Source organism: Chaetodon trifascialis, chromosome 10 (genome assembly GCF_039877785.1).
Source record: "Chaetodon trifascialis isolate fChaTrf1 chromosome 10, fChaTrf1.hap1, whole genome shotgun sequence".
NCBI classification, from domain to species: Eukaryota; Metazoa; Chordata; class Actinopteri; order Chaetodontiformes; family Chaetodontidae; genus Chaetodon; species Chaetodon trifascialis.
Window position 1 is genome coordinate 26914175 of NC_092065.1, and position 25164 is coordinate 26939338.

The window sequence follows — 25164 nt, forward strand, 5'->3', positions numbered from 1 at the left end:
CTGAGAAAATGGAAAGAAGCAAATCTAAGTGTGAGTTTACCATCTTAAGTTTCAAGTTCAGTTAACTTTAGATTAGATTCAACTTTATTGTCATCATCCAGTGCAAGGCAGAGACAACACAATGCAGTTAACTCACTGAGAGGGCAGAAGTGTGGACGCTGAACCCGTTTAAAATCATTTACAGAGTAGAAAGTCAACAAATAACCATCCATCATTTCACTTATCACGGATGGATCCATCCATGATAGCCTGAGTGGAAACCTTCAGCCTTACACTAGAGGGCACTGCTACTTCAGCACTGGCTCTTAACTACAGTGTGTTGCATTTCCCTCAAATTAAACTTTTGAGCTGGACAAAGCATTAAGCCTGACAGAACAACATGCTTTAAGATGAATGGAAACTGCACATCTGTCACTCGTGTCCTCATTTTCTCTGCACATTCGTAGATCTACAGCTCTGTAACTTCTGCACTGACGTTAGACGTCGATGGACGTCTTTAAAACAGCATTAAAGATCAGTGAGACATCTTCAGACATGTTTTTCATAAGAAAGACGACCATAACAAGCGAGTATTTGGAGTTAAGTAACCTTTATTTAAATCAAAGCGCAGATAAAAACATTAAGGCAAGACGAGCAGCAAGCATCGAGCTGCAAAATGGAACGTAAAAATTGAACTATACAAGGCTTGATCCATTGATAAAAAAATAGAAAACTATAAAGCCAGAGAAAACAACAGAATACAACGTGAGAAAGAGCATGTGTGTTTGTCTGTGTTCGACTGCATTCAAAAGATCTGTCGTGTGTGCGTGCATGCAGCTGAGATGTGTGTGTGTGTGTGTGTGTGTGTGTGTGTGTGTGTGTGTGTGTGTGTGTGTGTGTGTGTGTGTGTGTGTGTGTGTGTGTGATCATGACTGAACTGGTACTTGCAGGATACATTTTCAGACATTTACTCAGTAAAATAATAAAGTGCTGTTATCACTGACCTTCAGGGACCGAAAGGATTTCCATCCTGGAGTTTAAACTACGTTTAAGCAGCTCTATCTTTAGTAACTAAAGTGCGTGTGTCACCATAAGAAACAAAAATTACAGATACAGGAGACATTATTTGCCTTCTATAAGCAACTTCATTAGCAGGTTTTGCTGAAAAATCATTCATTTTCTCTTCAGTGCAATAAAGTTTTTCCCTCTTTCTTTCAGCTGACACAAGCTCATTTCCTCAGTGACACATCGTTTTGTGTTTGCACTTGCAGTCAAATAAGCAGCACCGTCGGGCAGACAGCGGCACCAATGAGCATCTTGCAGAACTGTTGACAACATTTTTTTTCTACTGGAGGATTTAGGATGTGAATGCAGCAATGAATCAAGATTTCTGAAATAATTTGAAGAACTGCTTACGAAAGACTGCAAATGTCTATTTGTGGTGCAGAGGATTTTCGAGCTTTCCTCAATCATTACAGTAAAAAATGAAATCATTCAGAGGTGCTTTAGGTAATGATCTGACTGTTCTGAGCTGAATACAAATTGCCAGTGACAAGAAGCAGGACTTGGAGATAAAAACCAACCAGGTTTCCTGTCCTGAGCCGCCCAGTTGTGGTGGTGAAAAGCTAATGCTAAATATATACTTAGAACTCATTTCACGGCGCCAGCCTTAATCGTCCAAGAAACGGCATTTCTGCTGGATGAACGTCTGTCTGCAGGCACGGCAGGACAGTAAGGAGAGAGCACCAAGGGCTTTTTGTTAAAATGTAGGAAAGAGTCTCATGTTTGTACAAACCTGATTCCAAAAAAGGTAGAATACTGTGCAAAACGTCAATAAAACAGAATGTGATGATTTGTTTATCATGTTTGACATGTAATTAAAAACAGTACAAAGACATACGGAACGGTTTTCCTCATCAGCTTCACTGATTTTTCCAAATGTAACGGCTCGGACGTTCAGGATGGAGCGAGGGTCAGCGCTCTGTGAAACATGATTAAATAAAGGACATTAACACTGTTCTTTGCAAATGATTGCATTCTGTTTGTATGTACATTTTAGCCAGCTTTTTGTGGAATCACGGTTTTATATAAATGTCAATCTGCCATCCAAACTCCATCTTAGTCTTTGTGTTTTATCCGACAATCTGGAGATTGAGTTTGGTGAGAGGACTGATGTTACTCAAATGTCTGTACCCTGATAATTAGTTACCCCAGCAGAGGCCTTAGCTCGGCATGTTTCTAGCCTTTACGCTAAGCTAACTGGCTTTTGCTCCACATTTATCATCTGGAAAGTGGTTTTGATCTTTTCATCTAACTCAAGCAAGTAAGCGTGTTTCCCAAAATGCATTCCTATATTTTATGCAATAAAGAAATTCATTTAGAAGTGTTTGTACATATAGAATTTATTCCTAAAGCTATAAAAAAAAGTCTGCACAAGAGAAGTTCCACAATTTCTCAAAGCAGAAACAGGATGATGAGAAAATCTGTCAGGAGCTACTGAAGCTGCGTGGTTTAAACTGTTTTAGCGTAAGTATGCATCTGCATCTTGACAACGGACATGTTTAAAAGTTATTCTGGAAGCTACAGAATGTATTTCATCAATCTGTCTTTTATTTTTTCTGCATGTTTCTCCTCCAAAGTTTTGTAACCGTCACCTCATCTGAAGCACAGGCACAAAAGAGGGGAGCTATAACTGTCTGCACCTTTATTCTGAAGAGCGCGGTCACATTTTTACCTTCCTGTGTAAGAACAGACATGAGAAGTCAAAGAGTGTGCTGAGATTTCCAGAAGGGCATCTGAAAAGTCAAAATCAACACTAACAGACACAAAGGAATCAGAAAAGACAGCGGTTTGTGTCGTGTGTAGGCATATGTGTGTGTGTGTGGCAGCGTGGTGTCACTCCTGGAGAGCCCAACCTCCAGAAACTGTCTACACCGACACACCTGCACACCGCCACACTCCACTGATCCGACAGGACGACGAGCTGATTGGCTGTTACAGTGTTACCAGACAGAAATCACTCACACCATCTTTGATTTTTTCTTTGAATGCTTGCTGTTTAGCAAAAAAGCAAGAAGCACAGAGACATGAGTAAATTTGTGTGTGTGTGTGTGTCTGTGTGTGTGTGTTTCCCAATTCATTGTGCGTTTGCATCTGCAAGCCCATCTGTCCATCCGTCTGTGTTTGTGTGTTTATCTGTCGGTCTTCTTGGCCCACGCCAGGTCATCCGATCGCGGTTTCTGCCCTGTAAATCGCTGGATTAACTGCTCCATCCATCTCCAAAAGCCCAGCTGGTCCAGCGGGTAGTTACACCAACCTTGGATGTCAGGAAACATGTAAAAAGAGACAGAAAATGGAGCGGAGGGTGTGGAAGAAGAGCAATGGAAGGAGGAGAAAGGAGGAGAGGATTAGAGAGGAAGTAAAAAAGCAAAGTAAGAATCGAAGGGAACAAACGTGATCTGACTCAGGAAGTTTTACTGTCTGGAAGTGTTGTATTTAGTTCAGTGCATTCCAGAGTGTCAGCACTTTAAAACCATGATGCATTAGTGTCATGTTATTCTTGTAAGACTCATGTTTTATTGCCGCTGTCCTGCTCACACTGGACAACAGTTATGGAACGAACTGATGTACAAGTGTTTCAGACAGATCAGTCCATAGTCGTGAAACCCTGAGGGGACTCTGCGACTCTATTTCGATATTTGCTTTGTTTGTGGTCCCGCCCACTGCTCTCCCCGCACCCACAGGGCGAATACTGGCTGATACTGACCTGTTTCCAACCATCCTTTCCCCTCCAAACATCCCAGACTCTGATTTTTTCCCTCTTCTGTCCAAACATCCTCCTCTTTCTACCGTCCTCTTCCCATCTGCACCCTGATCCTCAGTCCTTTATCAGCTTCACCCTCCTGTTTCACCCTCGTCATCATATTCAAACTAGATTTTGAGGGGTGGAGGGGCGGGGGGATTCTCCCAGGAGACGCCCTCAGTCTGTACTAGTACACAGAAAAACACACGTGCACTCACTCACACATACACATTTACAGATTCTTCATTCTGTGACAGTTTACTACATTTGAATAGCCTGAATGTACTTTATGTTTGAGATAAATACATTGTACATTAATGTATAAACAGCTGCAGGCAAAAGTACATTCACATGTACAAATGCATACATGCATGACTGGAAAAGAGTCTCTGTGCATAGATACTGCTCCAATACACACACATGTATGCTGAGCACGCTGCACACATGTTTGAGTGTCGCTGCTTTCCTGACATTTAAAGGCCTTTTGTTATTGCTAAAGACACACACACACAATCCGTACATCTGCATGTAGATTCAAGTGCCTGCAAAAATGCAGTTTTACTTTTTAAGCTCCCACACAGTCAGAAATACGGGCACACAAAGGCAGGAATAAAAAAAGTCAGTGCGCACACACAGACGAGCACACACTCGAGCAAGAGGCAAACAGAGACGTCCACATGGGCTGTGTGTACTTAGGCTACCCTTGTCTGATGCTCACACACCACCAGCCATGACGTGTTTGCATAAGGTCCATGCTACTGCTGCGTGTGCGCGCGTGTGTGTGTGTGTGTGTGTGTGTGTGTGTGTGTGTGTGTGTGTGTGTGTGTGTGTGTGTGTGTGTGTCCCTCCAGTGACCTTCCCTCTGCAGGAAGACGGTACAGCGGCCAGTGGTTTTGTTTGATTTCACTCTCTTTCCCTCCATCTCGCTGCATACTCCTCCTTTTTTTCCTCCAAATCCCTGCTTCCTTACCACCCTCTCCTCACCCTCCCGCTCTCACCCCTCCCTCCCCTGTCCTCCACCCCCATTCTGCCTGTGAAGTCCTATTTGTTAGAACAGACAGCCGGTTAGCATTAAATATACATAGGGATTGTCAGCCGGTGGCGAACACAAAGGCAGCTAGGCGGGCCCCAGTGGAATCCTAGCTCGGCCCAGGCAACCAGGCTGGGGGAGCAGGGGGCCGTCACTGTCCCCTGTAGGCCCCCAGCCGCCACAAACCCACCTCCCACACACACACACACACACACACAGGTTAGAAACCAAAGAGGTCAAAAAGACACGCAGTACACACAGATGCTCGAGTATGCAGATACATACGAGTGTGTGCATACAAAAACACACACTTTCCGTGTGCCAACCCCCTCGACTTGACTCACACACACATCTGTCGTCCGCAGGGGCGCAGGGTGACGTACAAGCTGAATCCCCCTTGTGTATCCATCCCTCTTTTCTCTCCTTCCCTCTCTCGCTCTCACCCAGGTGCACACAGAATACTGAATGTGGATCTGTTACAGAGGCTTCGTGTCTCTGAAGACACGCGCACGCAAACACAACATTTTCTTTTAGTTATTTATAAGAAACTGCCAGACAGACAGACAGACAGACAGACAGACAGACAGACAGACAGACAGACAAACACAGCCGCCATTTTGTCCCAGTCTATTGAGACTTGTTCGTGAAATTATTCTGAAATCATCAGCTTCGACTGTGGCCATCTAAAATGGCCGCCCAAAATGTACACTCTGTTTATCACCTGACACTGTTTAAAAGTAACGTTACGCACATATGTTGAATAGTTGAATCTAAAATGAAAGGAGGAATGTTGGTTTCCTGTTTCTTTTTTGGGGGGGGTCTATACACCCTTATAGAGATTTCTGCTCTTACACCAACAGCACTGATGATGGACACGGTTGTAGACCAGGGGTAGGCCACGTAACCGGCCTCATAAATACAAAAAGCAATTACTTTTGTTCACCGATAAAGAAAATAACAAAGTAGCAGACTAACCATTGTATGAACAATAAAAACAATTCAAACAGACAAAAAAAGAACAAAACATTTTACTATGTAGCCCACTTATCCCTGGTAGAAGCACAAATGTCAAAGAAAAATGATCAAATCAGCAAAATCTGGGCAAGTCAACAAAACCAGGCGGGCGATGATCCCCTTCTGAAACGCTGCCAGCGGGGTTTGCAGCAGAGAAAGCGACAGCACAGCTGTGCCCGGTGGACTCTCCAGGTAACGCCTTCTTCCGAACGGTCCCTGAACGGAGCGCACACATATGGTTGCTATCGTGTCAACGCCTCACGGCGCCTGTCAACACAACCGAAGTAGATGTGGAGTGTCACGTTTTCCAAATGAGATGGACAAATGATTAATTTTTAGTTGAGGACACTTTGTGGGGACGTGGTCGTAGTGATGACAAAGACCAACGTCAAGCGTCATTGCAACCGCAAACTCGCTAAACTGGATGAGCTGCAAAGACGAACGCCTTCGTTTACAGTCAACGCTTGGAGTTTGAGTGCCCAACAAGCACCTTTCATAAGACCACACTGTGACAGACGCAGCGTTATGCAGGCAGGATTTGAGCTGACTGAGCTGATACCTTAGAAGCTGAAACCTCAGTCAGAGGGAGAATTATGATGGAGTGCTGAAGTGCTGAAACTGCACAGCAAAGTACAACTGTTCCAAGTGTCAGTTTGCCTGGTCTGCTATGACATCTGGCCTTTGGTGAGAGGTTTCAGGACAGAAAAAGTAAAGATACTGAACATATTTGTTACACCGTTTAATGTGGAAAAAACAGACTGTGCTTCTGTAAAAAAAAAACAAAAAAAAAACAGACGTGTATGTGTATTTATATTGTTACATTTTTTACTTATTGTTACATTTTTTACTTTTTTAATAACTTCTTTTTAATACATCTGTCATGCACCAACCTCACCAAAGCAAATTCCTCGTATGTGTAAAATCATACTTGGCAATAAAGCTTTTCTGAGTCTGATTCAGAATCAGCTTGCGTGCCTAACAACCTACAACTTGAAATCACTGTGCTACAAAGCAACCTTGAACCGTGAGCAGCTCTTTTCTAACCTGACGCTCGCTGAGACTCAGCTCTGCTCCGGACCGACTGACCCAAAACCTGGAAAACCAGCTGCAGGTAGCATCATCGTCATCACCACCATCTGACATCAGACGCCTCACCAAAGAGAGGCAGTTCCAGCCAACATAGAGGTTAGCGATGTGATTAATAATTTAGTATGGCCAGGGGCGCTGCCAAGGGGGGCCCAGGGGCACCAACCATCACAGTTTGACACAATTGCTGACCCCACCTCAAGTGAGCTCCCACCTGCCTATTGGTTGTAATATTATTTATTCATTGCTTAGCCTAATTTATGTTACTTTTTTATCAAAATGATTACTTTGGTACATTCAAAGAGTAATTTGTATTTGACAATGAGTTCATGTTCACCCCAAAAAGTCTTGGTCATGGGGCGTCCTGCTGGTTTAAGACTCGGACCATGTCATATAAATAACGTCAGTGCAGATCCCTGGTCCGAGTCCAGCCGCGACCTCTGCTGCATCTCATCCCTCTCCTTCTCCCCACTGAGCTAAAAAGGCTAAATTACCCAGAGTCTTGTTCATGATCATGCAGACTGTGAATAAGCACACGCTTCTGCAAGTTGGAGCTTAAGGTAGCTCAAAAGGTAGAACTCCAGTCATCACCTTTAGGGATTATTTCCCAATTCATTTATCTCTATGAATTACTTTTAATTTATACTTTGCCTTCTATTTATGTAATTGTGTTTGACTTGACACTGATGACTACCGTAATACAATAACAGCTCTGTATTTAAACCCATATATTTATCTGAAAAGTGGCAGACATGTCACTCACTGATGATGATGATGATGATAACAGTTCTTACCTGTAGTAATACAGTAGTATGTCTCATGCGGCGAGACATGGTGGATGCGGTGGTGTTTCCGTGGCAACACCAGATGCCAGTCCTGGAGCAGCGTGACCCAGCGTGGGAGGCCGAAATAGGAGTGGCTCCACTTATGAATCTGATTGGTCAGCGTCACAAAAACCGCCAGGGCGAAGACGTAGCAGTCCCAGGGATAGGACTCCACCAAGGCCTCTGAAAGGTGAAAGACAGACATTTACACAAAGAAAGAAAGAAAGAAAGAAAGAAAGAAAGAAAGAAAGAAAGAAAGAAAGAAAGAGATGAAAGTAATAATAGAATAATTGATCAAACTGTTCAGAGTAATGAAGGGGGCCAGCGTGAAGGAGTAGTACTCCCACAGAGAGGATGCTGGCAGGAGCCTTGGAGAGATGAAGAGACCGAGGGGGAGGATGAGGATTGGGGGGAAAAGATGAGACAGAGAGAGAGATGGGGAAGAGTGGTGGCAGGGGAGAGAGGAAGAGAGGACAAAGACAGACAAGCAGGATGATGAGGAAAGAGGACAAAATAGCCTGTAATGTAACAAAACATAATATTAGAAGAGCACTGAATCTCAATGTCTTACAAAAATCACAGACTGTGATCACAACCCCCCAACCGACACACACACACACACACACACACACACACACACACACACACACACACACACATTACCTTTTTAAACAGCTTCTGCAACTGCGCTCTCATACTCTAAACGAACTACACATCATTCCTTCAAAGGTGCTCTGGGACTGGACAGAACGTTCAGAATGTGCCATGTTCGTATGTGATGTTCAGACGATGGTGGAGGTGGAGGTGGAGGTGGAGGTGGAGGTGGAGGTGGAGGCTCGGGAACAGAGACAATAGTTCGCTGGCTCTGGGAGAAAGTCAGAGCGAAGCAGCATTCGCTCTTTAACGTGACGTATTTTCTTCTGAAATGCGATGCAGGGCCGAGACTTGACAAAGATTAATTTCAGTGGGCGAAGGGGAGTAATGTGTAATGAGTCTGAGTCTAAAGTGAGCTAACGTTTAAAGATCTGCACTGCCTGTGTTCATCCGGGTAAAAACTGTCCAGTAAATGCTTGTTGTGAAAGTTTCCAGCACAACCTGAACAGGTCACGGTGTGCAAACAGACCGTTGGATCTACAGAACCCAGATCGACTGCCCTGCTTTGAAAGACGCTCGGCTTCTTGCACACGATGCTCCTTCTTTCCAAGCAGTTCAACTAAATCCGGAATGGTTACTCCTGGAATATCACATGTGGAAACTGAGAGGACTTTTTGGTGGACGCCTGAACATCAGATGTATTGCCTCAATGAGCGAACACAGTTATTTATTGTCTGACTCAAACATGGACTTCCTGTGTACTTCTGTAAGCTGGGAAGGAGTGCTGATACAGTACATGTGAAAAATGGCATTGTCACAGGCCATGGTCATGTCTCAGTGGTTGACGCCTTCGCTGTGTCTCCTGTCTGTCTCTCTCTGTGTCTTAAACCCTTAAACAAGAGGTCTTTATCTGAGAGAGGGACAGTTTTAAACACATCCTCAGTGCAACTGAATACACAAGTTATTGAACTTCTTCTGTGCACGGAGCTGCACACAGTCTAGAATTACGTCCACAATGAGTCTGAATCGTTCCCTAACCTTTGGCGTCACCAGCGGGAGGAAGCATATCTAGTGCTGTCAAAAATATCGCGTTAAGGCGTTAACGCAAATCAATTTTAACGGCGCCATTTTTTAATCGCGCGATTAACGTTCTTTGTGACCTAGTGAACTTGTAGTTTTTAAGAAGCTGTGGCCACTGCTAGTAACGTTACAAAAACTACAGGATCCGATTGTAAACCGGAAACAAAACAATAGGCACGCCCCACGCATGTTTTGGTCTCGCCTGCTCGCTAGCTGTGAAAGTGTAGACGGATGTTAAGCGCGAAACGCCGAAATGGATGCGAACAAGATTCTGAATAGAAAGTTTAGTTTCAAAAAGTTGCCAGATGGGTCGACTGACAAGACCAGAGTTTGGACAGAGGCGTATGGATACCGCAACTAAAAACAAGCTGACTGCAGCCATAGCCAAGTAATGTTCATTTTTTTCTGGAGAGAAATAAGAGGCTGCGTTGAAAAGCCTCTGGTGAATAAACAGAAGAACATCATAGTCTGACTGCTTGTATGTTCAGAGGAAACTTAAAGGAAAGTTTCAGCCATGGTTTAACTGCACTACAGGCTGAGTCCTAGTTTACAATGATGTGCACTGTAACTTTATCTTGTATCACCCTGTTTTGATCCCTTAGAAAGGGTTGTTGAAGGGGCTTTTTTGCAACCAAGTATTTATTTTTTTTGTCATCTGTTTATTGACTGTGTTAAACTGTGTGAGATTTGATTCATTCAAATGTGAATGACTGCTCAAGGTGAGAATGTTAGTGTGAAATATGACACTACACATTGTTTTCAATAAAAAACATTTGCACAAAGCAAGCTGATCCACTTTTCCATGTTGATAAGAGTATTAAAATGCTAATTAATGGGACATTTAGAATAAATAAAAATGTGCAATTAATTTGCGATTAATCGCGAGTTAACTATGACATTTAATGCGATTAATCGCAATTAAATATTTTAATCGACTGACAGCACTAAGCATTTCTAATCTTTACTTTGAGAAGAGCCCCAATATTGCATTGGAGAAGAAATGCTGTCACCAGCAAAATTCCTGCATTGGGAATGTTACTGAAGTATATTAAACTTGTAGTAAGAGTACACAAAGGAGTAATTACTCATGCAGTAATGTAAAAAAAAAAAAAAAGATGAATTTGTTGCTGCATTCACAAATTCAGCCATTCAATCATGAATTTATTCATTGTTCATCGCTGTATTCTTTGTATTTATTCATGGTCACATTCATGTTCATTTACTTGTATGTGTAGTAGTTTGAAGTTGTGTGTATGTCAGTGGTTAATCTGCTCAGTTAGTGGTTACTGCCTTTATATTTAGTACTAATAAAGCTTTCCTTCAGAAGGAACCTGGTAATCTGGGTTTGTGTATGAAGTTATTTTCTATAACAACTTAACATCCCTTCAGCATTACAAGCTACAACAGTGAAACTAATGGACGTCATTGCGCCTCCCCAGCTACAGTTCACCACCTCACAGCGTGCCTGGTTATACTGGAAGGGAGCCACATTGAACACTGACAGTTAAATCTCTGCTGAAAACATGTGGAAAACAAAGGTATCTTTATCACCTTGACAAAAGTATTTATGAGTTATGTTTCCTAAATGCTGAATTAAGCCTACAGCTATGAGATGGGAATTAGTTGATGTAAGCTGACGTGACAAAAATGTCAGGACTCGTACACAGATAGATAGACAAATAACAATATTAATAATGATGAACTTCATCTGAAGAGCAACTTTCATACAAGAGTCGCAGCTCAAAATGTTTTTACAAAAAAGAAGGGCTTCACAAAAAAAAGATGAAATGAACATAAAACAGGGATGGAACGTTAATGGAAAATGGCATGGAAAATAGTACAAATAAGATAAAAATAAGCATGAAAATAAAGAGAATGATGGAAAATAAAAAAGCTAAAAACAGAGTACAGAGAACGGAATTATCTTATCCAGTGTCTTAGAGATGAATGGAAGACTGGATATTGGGAATGCTGGTTTGGGAGCCTCAGCAGCTGGTCCAGTGGCGTTAGGACACATGTCAGTAAATCCTTGCCATGGACTTACAGAAAAAACAATCCTGTCTACCCTGTCTCTTTTCAGCACCCTCTTAGAGTAGCTGCTCCAGTGTTGTATACGTTTCAATCTTCCTTTCCAGCTGTGCGATTCACCCAGTCAGTTATACAGACTGCAGCTCACAGATTTTGCTGTGTTGTCACCATCCTGAGCCCAAGTTTCCAGTAACATGGTGCAAGAAAAGAGCCTGAAATGGCCTTAAACCTGGCTACTACTGCAGCTTTGGATCAGATGCTGATGCTGATTTTCAGGTCTGAATTACGTCCCCTTTTTTACGTTCATTTTTACATCTGTCACAACACTAACTCTTGTTATTCACTTGAGTTTTTCCGTCTGTGTGACTCACAGCTGTTGTCTCTGCCTCCCCCCATCCATGGCTCCCTCTCTCAGGTTAACACATCGATCTCTTGACCCTAGTTCAAGTGCAGACATGACAGCTGGAAATGTCACCTCACGGCTTTCAGCTTCTTCCATCTACCACTGTCTTTGTCTGGTGACCGGCTCACGCTGCGAGGAGCTTGACATGACAGGTTTAGATGTCATCTTAATGCTATGTGACCCTCTGCCACCACCCCCCACCCCACGCTCTGTTGCTCCCTCTCTTCTGCATGCACTCTCACCCTCTGTCTCAAACTCTTAGCAGTGACCTCTTAAGGTGCAGGTATGACAGGTGTAGATGTCAGCGCCTCCCTCCCTGTCTGTCTTGTGACCTCTTGACTGCCTGTGGTGTGTGACATGACAGGTGTGGATGTCACCTACAAGCGAACCTCACCGCTGCTTCGCCCCTCTAATCTTGCCTCCCTCACCTCCGGTCGCTGGTCCCTGTTGCAGACGAGCAGTTGACCTTTGCGACTTTCCCATTGGCTCCTCTTTTCTCCTTCTCTTGATGTATAAAACTTCTTTCCGTTCTTTCCGTTTGCATCAGAATGTATTCTTTTTATCATCTTCCTACACTTTGTTTAATGTGACCTCTCATGAATGTAGTCAATGGTTGTGTTTTATGTACATGATCGGTGTACATGATAAACTGGAAACTGTACATATGCTCATAGGCTTCACGGAAATATTATTTAAAGAATAGTGGAGTGAAAATAACATATCCCACCAACAATAACCCAGAAAAGCTCTCTTCAGCATTTCTGTAAATATGTAAACAGAGTACATGTTCGGCTGTGGCTCAGCAGTAAAGAGTTCGTCCACTTATCAGAAGGTCTGAGGTTCAATCCCCCCCCCTTTTGGCTCCTCCTTTGTCTTTGAGCAAGATACTGAACCCCTAATTGCTCCCGATGCCGATCATTGAATTAAGTTCATAGAAACTTGTCCAGTAACTTGTGATCCTCAGAAACTGCCAATCAAATGGTTACAACTGCAACATGGTTTACTTGATGCATCTGAAAATACCCACAAGTTTAAGACGAGAGTTACCTCTGAAGTCCATGGTCATTATTTAACTTCTCTACTTACCGAGTACAGATCCAAAACAAAGAAATCATGCCAATGTCGTAGTCGATGTGTACTCTCACTTCTGTGATCTCAATCTCATGGCAGTGTTTGAGAAACACTGACTTTTAATGTGTATTTACGCTCTTCAGTGTATTAACTTTAACACTGTTTCCTCTTTCTTTACACCTTCCAGTTCTCTCCAGCAGCGACAGGCTGGACTCAGCTGAAGACCTGGTCTCCTCTGGTGCAAGTCACATGGTCTGTTTTTGGCAGTGGAATACTCTCAACAAAAAAAATCAAGAAACTGTACAACTGCTGGTGGCATGGAGTTTGAATGTTTTGCGATCATTGTCTGAATAAGCATTTGACTCTGTGATTCTTGTGTGTGTCTGGAGATGCTCACATTTTGAACATTTTTTGTGTTTCCCAGCCTGCTTTCGGCCATTCTTCTCTCCCTGTACGAGGTCGAATGAATTTCTTGGAAGACTGCCCATTCCAGGAAAAGCGTATCCACCCTCTCCCTGGATGTATTACAGAATAAAAATTTGTGCCGACTGAAATTTTGTTGTTTTGTTTATTGTGCATTATTGATCAAATTTCTCTTTGGCCTAAACTGAGCAGCTGCTGGCAGTAACTGATACTCACGTGCATGTTTATGTGAATGTCTTAATTACGCATTAGAACAAAGTCCAAGTACCTCAAAATTGTACTTAAAGACCTCAAAATTGTACTTAAGTACAGCACTTGATTACTTTATTATTATCATTATTTATATTTACTTCATCACTTTCACCACTGTTGTAAATGAATCATGTGTTATAGGAGCTGTGCCCTTTCCCTCCAAAATTAACACAGTAAAACTGATCAATGCACATCATGTGTTAATATTGACTGAAAGTGTTACAAATTTAGTTGCTGATTTGTTTGTAACTATTGAATTTATCTTTCAGCGATGTCATGGAGGACCAAATGAATTTCTGACCGTCTGAAAGCCATGAACCCCTGTACAAAATGTCACTGCAATCCTTCAAATAGTTGTTAAGCTACTTCATTCTTGACAAAGCTGCAAGCATGGCTAAAATTACAAATTATAAGACAATTTCAAAAATTGTTACTAGACAGAGCCCTGTCTTCAACACATGGTAGCACCCCGGAAAGGAGAGGACAATTTATAGAAATCAAAATTATAACATGCACAGATGTCTGGTCAAGAAGATCGGACGGTTAAATTTTGCTATCATCATCTGGTGCTAAAAAACAAAAACAAAAAGTTTATAATTTTCCTATAATGTCTTCCACTGTAACATGATGTCACTTGGTCAGAGGTAACATGGCACCATATGTTTTAGATTTCCTGATGACTGTAGACCAAACACACCAATGATGCTTGTGAAGACCTAAACAGCATAAAAGCCCAGCTAACCTATCCCTTAACCCCAGCTAAGTGATGTCAGCTCCCCTCCCTCCACCTCTCAACCCATCATTGACCTTTTGGCTCAGGCTGAAAGACAGCCATGACAGGTGGACATGTCACCTCCTCGATAACAGGTTACTCTTCTTCTCCTGCTGATCTTCCTCCTCCGGTCCCTCTCATCCTGCTCATAAGGTCAGTGGACACGATTACAGCCAAACTGCCCCATGCTTTCCCATCATCAGTGGACTCACTTAAGCCAGAGTCTGTGTTACCTCTGGCATCCTGCAACACTAAGCCACAGCAACAATATGTCGAACCTTATAAAGTCAACCTTCTAAAGCACATCACAGCATTACAATGTGACAGTTAGCACACCGGCGGTGTTTGTCATTGGTAAGCCGCTGCTTTGGTGGAGCACCTGTGCAGTGGGAGTGACATCTTGTGAGGTAGTTCGCACCTCTGCAGGTGTTACGCCCCAAAGCTTCTCCCTCACAGGTGATCATAAAGAGAGTCCTCTTCCTTCTCCATATGCCACGTGCACATTTCTGTTTTTTTCAGGGACCGTACACGCATGTGCTTTACTGGTGTATGTGTGTGCTTTCTTTGCTTTATAGCCTGTGGAGGAAATTAAATTCTGTGTGCTACCTGGTGTGCATGTGAGGAACTTGTAAGCCATGTGAGCCAGTGGAAGGATGGGGATCATACAGTTGTCGCCATTGGTTTCAATGAAGTCGTGTCGAGTGATGGCGGTTGGATCGATGTGGTGCTCCCTGAATGGACGAATAAATGCCTGGAGAGAGAGAGAGAGAGCGAGAGAGAGAGAGCGAGAGAGAGAGAGAGCGAGCGAGAGAGAGAGAGAGAGAGAGAGGAGAAATAAGCATCTTCACTGAGGAAATAAAGCGCAATTGTTCTAATTTTCTACCACTTACATAGTTTAATAACTACAGTAGGGGTTGGCATCAGGGGTTGAGGGGGGAGAAGGAGAAGACATTGGGAGAAAAGCACATTTTTTTAAATTTTCTTTTTTTTTACTAAATTACATGGAATCATGAGACATGTAAGCAGACAGAAATTCTTAGTAGTAAATTCTTTAGCATGCCTCGAGAAAAGCGAACTGGGTTGGTTTCATGTTATGTTTTTATGAAAAGACACTGATAACATCTGCTCTGTCCGATGATTTTTCATATGAACGAGCAGATCGACCGGATCGAGTGTGGTCAGTGACCCTTCTTTTGTGCCATAAATTGAGCCTTCATCCCACCAGGAGGTCGTACTCAGTAGCAGACAGAGCAGCTGAGTGAAAGCAAAGCTTACAGGGAACCAATCTAAACCCTGATGCTGTCCTTGTTCTGTAGTCATTACATTGTACGATCAACATTTACTTAACTGATCCACACTCAGATTGTTTCTCTCACCTCAATTCTGCAACAGTGATAACAGCTAGATTTTGAAATCATTTGACATCTGAGAGGCCGCGTCTTTATTTGGTTTACACTAGAAATTCTACTTGAAAGGCCGAATGCAATCGTTTAGGAAAGAACAAATGTTCTCCACTTTCTGGTTTTGTTCCCTCATTTACACTTACAAACATCTAGTTCTCACTAAGTCGAACTGATGTGACGAACAACAATAGGCGCAAAAACTGGTAGATTTTCTCCTTAATTTACATTCGCCTTGAATCGTAACACAAGAAAAACAATGGAAGGCATTGTTTACAGTCTTTACAGAAATGCAGATCAAATGCACACACACATGCACACAAGCGCACGCACACACCCCGACTCGGCAGTACAGTGCCGAGCACCATGCGCAACACCACAGCTCCTATCCAGCATCCTAATAAACCACAGAACAGCAGTTGGCTCGCCGAAACACATTCATAAGCATAAATGACCCATGGACACCCCACACAAACTCGAAAATATGAGCTTCAAACACAAACACACACACACACTTGCAAACCCCACCTGCGCTGTGCAGAGGCAGACACCTGTCTGTGAAAGCATGGGGGTCTCAAATGAAAGACTGAATCTGAATCTCAGAAGCACAAAAGAGGACAAAAAGAAGCAGGCACACACATGCATACACTGGATAAAGGTAATTTATTTCCCCCTGTGGAAAAAGCAAAAAGGGAAGGTTTGCATCTGTATTTCACAGTGTGCATCTGTGTGTGTATGTGTGTGTGTGTGTGTGTGTGTGTGTGTGTGTGTGTGTGTGTGTGTGTGTGTGTGTAAGCATCAGCATGAAAACTCATTATTGTTGTAATGGCTGTTTGAAGCAGTCACACGCACCTATCAGCAGACGTTGTTGGTAGGTGCCACAGCAAACACAGAAACTATCTGTTGATATCTGCACAATTATATACCCATCTCTGCTCTCGCCTGCCTCCCCCCACCTCTCCTCTCCTCCTTTTGCCACAGCCCTCAGCCAGATGAAAGGCTGGCTAAGCTGCGGAGGTCGTGCCGAGCGAGGAGGCATCAGCGCTCCCAGTTAACGGTGGGCCACCGGTGGCTGCATGTCCTCTAATCCCACACCGTTTAACGGCCCACCTCGCACGACATCCATTAATCACCAGCTCACATCGGCTATCGCCCCAGCAAGCAACGCTGTCCAACTGGTTGGATGGACACGCCCTTCCACCCCCTTCTTTTTCTGTCCTCCTGACCTTTCTGCTGTTTTCATCTCACTTTCTGTTGGTTTTTCTCTTTCTGTCTCCATTTTTGGCCAAATATTTCAGTCCATGCTTTCTTTCTCTACCATCACGGCTGGCTAAACTGTAAGCACATCTGGCAAATTTCAATGTGAATGTGAATCGATTGGGAACTAATGAGCGTGACTTTGTCCTCATAGTGGTGTCATTAGAGGACTACTAAATCCTTGTTGAGCCAATTAAAGCTCGACGACATGACGACGGCTAACAAAACATCACAACCCAAAGCCTCGCAAAGGTAAATGCACTGTATCTACATAAAGCTTTTCTAGTCTGAAACCACTCACAGTACTTTTACAAAACAAGTCTGCATTCACCTAAACACACACATACTCGCATGGTGGCTAATTTGGGGTCCATTATCTTCCTGAAGGACACTTTACTGCCTGGGCCAGGGATCGAACCACCGACCTTCTGACAAATGGATGACCACCTGCTGAGCCACAGCCACCCAGAGGCCCACTTTTGGTGTTGAAGTGTTTGTATTTGGGGGTGAAAATGCTTTTATGTATTCAAATCAAAGCTTATCATTAATATACATTTTCTACAGATGAGCATTAGCAGCGTGCAGCATTGGAGAGTTTTACAGATCAGGCTGAGGCAGAGCGACATCTGCTTTCAAAGGCTGTGATATTGACGAAACTATGAATGTTGGGATTGTGTTTTTTCACAACGTGCTACATAATCATGAACTGGATTTATTATTCTTATTAGTTTCAGTAAATTTCTGAAAATTCATGAAAACAGAATGTAAATCAGTGCACGAGCGGCGTTTTAAATAGATTTCCTTTTTTTCTTTTTCCTCTTTCATCTTATTCTTTCTTGCTGTTATTAGATAGTGACCATAATAATAATAATATTAATAATTCAATTTGTATAGCGCCTTTCATACAGGAATTACAGCTCATGGAGCACATGGAAAAGACTTGACCCACTTGACACTAATAGTACAATTAAGATTAAAAAAAAGGATGAAAATGAAGACAATGCATAACACGCAGAAAAAATTATGTGAGATAAGCTTTTTTTGTTTTGTTTTTTTCAATTCAGCAAGCTGCTTCCCTGATATCTATAGGAAGTCTGTTCCAGAGCTCAGGGGCATAATTAACAAAGGTTGCATCCCTGATTTTCTTTCAGCTGTTTCTGGGAACCTAAAATAAACCAGCAGCTGAGGATTGCAGTGTTGTTGAAGGCAAATACTGAACATGGGATTTAGCAATGTAGCTTGGTCCTCGTCCATTAAGGACTTTATATACAAGGAGGATCTTAAAAGCAATTCTAAATGTTACAGGACGCCAGTGCAGAGCAGCTAAAACTGGATTGATGTGCTCTCTCCTCTTGGTCCCCTTGGTTCTATTTAATAGCTGACCTGCAGAGTTTTGAATGAGCTGAAGTCTCTCAGTGGTGTTTTTTTGGGAGGCCTATAACTAGTGCATTACAGTAGCAGAGTCATCTTGAAATAAAGGCATGAATCAGTTTTTCAGTACCTTTTTCATTTAGAAATGGTTGTACTTTAGCGAAGTTTAAAAGGTAGCAAAATGAAGTTTTCATCACTTTTTTGTGACACTCACAATTACAATTAGTCATTTGGCAGACCCTTTTATCGAAATCGACAGACATATGAATTCACACACAGATGGCATGTGGACTGCCGAGGTCAGGGATCGAACCACCAATCGGGATACTCACAACCTCAGATTTAATCCAGGGAGTTCCTTGGAGACCAACCAACTTCCAAGACAATTATGATATCATGATCAATGGTATCAAATGCTGCAGTGGAAGAGGACAAGAACTGAGACCTTATTTTCATCAGGATTTAGTCTGAGGTAGTTGACATTTTAGTACGAGCAGTTTCACAGCAGAAGTCAAACCTGGAATAAAGCACTTGGTACGCATCTGATATGCAAACATTTCTACCATTGCAAAATCAAAAATGTTGGCTTTTTTGTGTTTGTCTTAGTGTTTTTGTTTGTTTGTTTGTTTGTTTGTTTTTTCAATATTATGGCTTGTTATTCCTTGGTTTATTAATCCACTATTTTTTTTTTTTTAATGTGCAAATAACAAAATGGAGCATATTAATTGTCTCTTTTGTGACCTTTTTGGCAAACATTTCCCTGAGGTCCGGCAGGCCATACTGGCCATACTGAACCACTGACTTTTCAGACAGAAAATGTTATTTCTAGTGGCTGCTGTTACTGCTTTGTGGCCTTCACTGCTGGAAATACTTATATATATATACTTATATAATATATTAATAATAATATGAGAGGCAACTGTTATGACAATTAGATATCCCCTTATAATGAAGTTACGGAGGGCAGGAGTCCATATGTGCAGACGACATGTGTTCTAATGATGTCTATAATACAATCTGAACAAGGTCTTTAAAGAGGTCTAAAGAAATAACAACAACAGGGTACGGGACAAACACATGTACATACACACATACACAAACAACACAAAACAAGAGACAACAAACAACTAACAAAGGCTGACACTGTCTTCAAATGCTTCATCTGGCTTTAGAACTGCTGCCACTATTAGCCTCAGGTGTTCTCCATCACGCATGTCTTTGATATTCAAACCAACCTTAACTGGGAGGATAGGCCTGCTTTTCTGTCCGTCTCAAAACAGACACACACAAACATAACCAATGTGCATGCATTGGTTTGTGTTCACACACTCTTTCTGCTGGTCTACTGTCATCCCTCTGCTCTCTGCAAAGGTCCATTCTTGTCCTCCAGTTAAAGTCTTTATTAGGGGTCTCTTTTAGTATCTGACACAACATGCAAATCTGTGACTGCCGCCGTGCTTTTGGTCCCAGTAACTACCCCAAGCCCCAGTAAACGCCACATCATGAATAAACATCAAGCCATATATTACCTTCAGTGAACACAAAAAGTCGCACAAGGCTCAAAAAATCAGTCTTTACATCTACTGATGGTACAATACGATACATGTCCAACAATGTGTTTTAAATAACACAACATAGCCACAAAATAATCCTCCTTTACAAAATAGATTTGGCTCAAAGTTACACAGGCAGTGATGTGACACAATGATGGGATAATAGCCTGAGAGAAAATATGACATTAAAGCCTAATCAACACCAAATCAACGATATCAACCATTAGAATTCATCACATTAAACAGATCAATCAATTATATTCTATTTAGAGCCGATTGGTGTCATAATGTATTGTTTTAAAAGGACTAATCTCAAACCTGTGCTGAGTCTGACCAGCAGTCTCTTGTGTGGAAATATTAACTCATGCTAGTTTATAAAATGAAATATTACCATTTTAGAAGCTAATAAATAAAACAGTTTACAACTCTTTGGTAACAGCGACTGTGTTTAGTGTGTAGCAAACGATCATCAGCGGTGTCACTTGTTCAGTTACACCTTGCTTAAACATTACAGTTACACCGGCTGCACCTAAACATTTAGTAACAACTCATGTCAGAGCTAGTCCACGTGGTGCGACTTTTAATTTAGTGATCCATAAATCTCCACTGAGTAAACACTTAGACTTCAGTATAACCAGGCTAAGTTTGAAATGATGCAGCTCAATCCAGGGCAGAGATTAAGAGAGGTGGCACGAGGGCAGCTCCACTGACCTGGAATGAACTACAAAAATAAAACACTTGATGTGGTTATTAGAAATCAACTAATGGGTCCTGTCAAGTGCAATTGTGCAGGTTTTACTTCTGACATCTGATAGTGTGTATTTACTAACTAGATTCTGTAACTAGGAGTTTTTACTGTAACACCAGGTGTGTGTCTTTAAGGGAGTGCTGCTTTATTTTTATTATTATTACTAAAGTATCTACACTTGCATGATCATATAGTATATATGGATAGAATTAACTTTTAGAATAAGCATTCTTTTCCAGGTTGTATGAGGTTTATGTGACTGATCACATCAATTTTCATGAAACAGCAGATAATATTCTGACATTATGAATCATACTTTGATAATATATGGGTTAAGCATAAATGATCATAAGTAGAACGCTTCAGGTCTCAAAACACATGTGAGCTTAAACATTTCCACTAATCAATTATCAATGAATATTTCATAAATGGAAGAAATATATATGTGTGTGTGTGTGCGCACACACACACACACACACACACACACATTACCTTTTTAAACAGCTTCTTCAACTGCGCTCTTATACTCTAAATGAACTACACATCATTCCTTCAAAGGTGCTCATCCCACCAATCAAAACAAAGTTCACATGACCTAATCCGCAAGCTGCACCTGTGCCAGCTGATTTTAATTGGCTGAAATGAGGATAACCTTTACTCTAATTGGCTGTGGGAAATGTGGCAAAATGTGTGTGTGAAAGACTGAAGGTGACATGTTTTACTAATGTGAGAATTAAGCTTATGTATATCTATATTTCCTCCTCCTTGAACTGCCACCTTATCGTGGTGGAGGAGTTTGAGTACCCGAATGATCCTAGAGGCTATGTTGTCCGGGGCTTAATGCCCCTGGTAGGGTCTCCCAAGGCAAACAGGTTCTAGGTGACGGGTCAGACTAAGAGCAGTTCAAGAAGCCCCTTATGAAAGAAATTAAAGCAAGGAAGCGTACGTCGCCCGGATTGGCGTCACCGGGGCCCCGCCCTGGAGCCAGGCCTGGGGTTGGGGCTCGCAGGCGAGCGCCTGGTGGCCGGGTCTTTGCCCACGGGACCCGGCCGGGCACAGCCCGAAGGAGCGACGTGGGCCCGCCTTCCCGTAGGCCCACCACCCGCAGGAAGGATCAGAAGGGGCCGGTGCTATGTGGAATGGGTAGCAGTCGTGGGCGGGGGCCCCGACGACCCAAATCCTGGACAACGACTCTGGCTATGGGGACATGGAATGTCACCTCACTGTGGGGGAAAGAGCCTGAGCTAGTGCGGGAGGTTGAGCGGTACCGGCTAGAGATAGTCGGGCTCACCTCCACGCACAGTCTGGGCTCGGGAACCCAACTCCTTGAGAGAGGCTGGACTCTCTTCTACTCTGGAGTTGCCCGCGGTGAGAGGCGGCGAGCTGGTGTGGGCTTGCTTATAGCCCCCCAGCTCAGCCGCCATGTGTTGGAGTTCTCCCCGCTGAGCGAGAGGGTCGCTTCCCTGCGCCTTCGGGTTGGGGATAGGTCTCTCACTATTGTTTCGGCCTACGGGCCGAACAGTAGCGTAGAGTACCCGGCCTTCTTGGAGTCCCTGGGAGGGGTACTGGAAAGTGCTCCAACCGGGGACTCCATTGTTCTGCTGGGAGACTTCAATGCTCACGTGGGCAGCGACAGTGACACCTGGAGGGGAGTGATTGGGAGGAACGGCCTCCCCGATCTGAACCCGAGTGGTGTTCTGTTATTGGATTTCTGTGCTAGTCACAGTTTGTCCATAACGAACACCATGTTCGAGCATAAGGGTGTCCATCAGTGCACGTGGCACCAGGACACCCTAGGCCGGAGGTCAATGATCGACTTTGTAGTCGTATCATCTGACCTTCGGCGGTATGTCTTGGACACTCGGGTAAAGAGAGGGGCTGAGCTGTCAACTGATCACCACCTGGTGGTGAGTTGGATTCGCTGGCAGGGGAAGAAGCGGGACAGACTTGGCAGACCCAAACGTACCGTGAGGGTCTGTTGGGAACGTCTGGCGGAACCCGCTGTCAGGGAAGTTTTCAACTCCCACCTCCGGGAGAGCTTCAACCAGATCCCGAGGGAGGTTGGAGACATTGAGTCCGAATGGACCATGTTCTCCACTTCCATTGTTGATGCAGCCGTCCATAGCTGTGGCCGTAAAGTCGGCGGTGCCTGTCGTGGCGGCAACCCCCGAACCCGGTGGTGGACACCGGAAGTAAGGGATGCCGTCAAGCTGAAGAAGGAGTCCTATCGGGCCTGGTTGGCTCATAGGACTCCTGAGGCAGCTGATGGGTACCGGCAGACCAAGCGTGCGGCAGCTCGGGCGGTTGTAGAAGCAAAAACTCGGGTCTGGGAGGAGTTCGGGGAGGCCATGGAGGAGGACTACCGGTTGGCCTCGAGGAAATTCTGGCAAACCGTTCGGCGCCTCAGGAGGGGGAAGCAGCTTTCTGTCAACACTGTTTACAGTGGAGGTGGGGAGCTGTTGACCTCGACTGGGGATATTGTCGGGCGGTGGAAGGAATACTTCGAGGATCTCCTCAATCCCTCTGTCATGTCTTCCGTAGAGGAAGCAGAGACTGGGGACTTGGAGGTCGATTCATTCATCACCGGGGCTGAAGTCACTGAGGCAGTTCGCAAGCTCCTCGGTGGCAGAGCGCCGGGGGTGGATGAGATCCGCCCTGAGTACCTCAAGTCTCTGGATGTTGTAGGACTGTCTTGGTTGACACGCCTCTGCAGCATCGCGTGGCAGACGGGGACAGTGCCTCTGGACTGGCAGACTGGGGTGGTGGTCCCTCTTTTTAAAAAGGGGGACCGGAGGGTGTGTTCCAACTATCGGGGGATCACACTCCTCAGCCTCCCTGGTAAAGTCTATTCCAGGGTACTGGAGAGGAGAATCCGGCCGATAGTCGAACCCCGGATTCAAGAGGAACAATGCGGTTTTCGTCCTGGCCGTGGAACACTGGACCAGCTCTATACCCTCCACAGGGTGCTTGAGGGTTCATGGGAGTTTGCCCAAACAGTCCACATGTGCTTCGTGGACTTGGAGAAGGCATTCGACCGTGTCCCTCGCGTCATTCTGTGGGAGGTGCTCCAGGAGTATGGGGTTGGAGGCCCTCTGTTGAGGGCTGTACAGTCCCTGTACAACCGGAGCAGGAGCTTGGTCCGCATTGCCGGCAGTAAGTCGGACCTGTTCCCAGTGCATGTTGGACTCCGGCAGGGCTGCCCTATGTCACCGGTTCTGTTCATCATTTTTATGGACAGGATTTCTAGGCGCAGCCAGGGGCCGGAGGGGGTTCGGTTCGGGGGCCGGCAGATTTCGTCTCTGCTTTTCGCGGATGATGTTGTCTTGTTGGCTTCCTCGAGCCAGGACCTTCAGCATGCGCTGGGGCGGTTCGCAGCCGAGTGTGAAGCAGCTGGGATGAGAGTTAGCACCTCCAAGTCCGAGGCCATGGTTCTCGACCGGAAAAAGGTGGCTTGCTCCCTTCAGGTTGGAGGAGAGTTCCTGCCTCAAGTGGAGGAGTTTAAGTATCTTGGGATCCTGTTCACGAGTGAGGGAAGGATGGAACGTGAGATTGACAGGCGGATCGGTGCAGCGGCTGCAGTAATGCGGTCGCTGTATCGGTCTGTCGTGGTAAAGAAGGAGCTGAGCCGAAAGGCGAAGCTCTCGATTTACCGGTCAATCTACGTTCCTACCCTCACCTATGGTCATGAACTTTGGGTCATGACCGAAAGAACGAGGTCCCGGATACAAGCGGCTGAAATGAGTTTCCTCCGCAGGGTGGTGGAGCGCTCCCTTAGAGATAGGGTGAGGAGCTCTGTCACCCGGGAGGAGCTCAGAGTAGAGTCGCTGCTCCTCCGCATCGAGAGGAGTCAGCTGAGGTGGCTCGGGCATCTCTATCGGATGCCCCCTGGACGCCTCCCTAGGGAGGTGTTCCAGGCATGTCCCACCGGGAGGAGGCCCCGGGGAAGACCCAGGACACGCTGGGGTGACTACGTCACTCGGCTGGCCTGGGAACGCCTCGGGATCCCCCCGGAAGAGTTGGAGGAAGTGTCCGGGGAGAGGGAAGTCTGGGCGTCCCTGCTCAGACTGCTCCCCCCGCAACCCGGCCCCGGATAAGCGGAAGATAATGGATGGATGGATGGATATCTATATTTCTTCATGCCAAAATACGTCTCCTTACATTTCTTATGGCACTGTATATGGTGACAGGTGGTGGAGGTTAAGGTGAGGCCATTCATACCATGTGTCTGTATATTTGTGTGTGTGTGTGTGGGGGGGGGGGGGGTCGTGTGTATTGGGAGCCATGGACGTTAATGTCTACAGTTATATCCCTCTGTGAGACAATGACATTTAGTTTCCAGGTCACTCTGGCTCAGGGGAATAAGGTGTAAGCGCAACGCTGCCATGGCGATGCAGCCTCAGGAGAGAGGGGGCGCTGAGCTGGAGGTATGGGACAGCATCTTCTCTGCAGTCCATAATTCACTGGATCACAGAAATGT

At 44.4% G+C, this 25164-nt stretch overlaps 1 protein-coding gene across 2 annotated transcripts in view; it reads right to left on the reverse strand.

Moving 5' to 3' along the window:
• Positions 1 to 575: 575 nt before the first annotated feature.
• LOC139338111 (plasmanylethanolamine desaturase 1) overlaps positions 576 to 25164 on the reverse strand; it is a 44941-nt gene continuing 20352 nt past the window's right edge. For both annotated transcript variants that reach the window (XM_070973038.1, XM_070973039.1), the window contains exons 4-6: positions 14965 to 15109; positions 7706 to 7918; positions 576 to 3295 (exon numbers count right to left, since the gene is read on the reverse strand). In XM_070973038.1, the coding sequence (XP_070829139.1) occupies positions 3171 to 3295; positions 7706 to 7918; positions 14965 to 15109 (483 nt within the window). In that variant the 3' untranslated portion in view covers positions 576 to 3170. The remainder of the gene's footprint in view (positions 3296 to 7705; positions 7919 to 14964; positions 15110 to 25164) is intronic.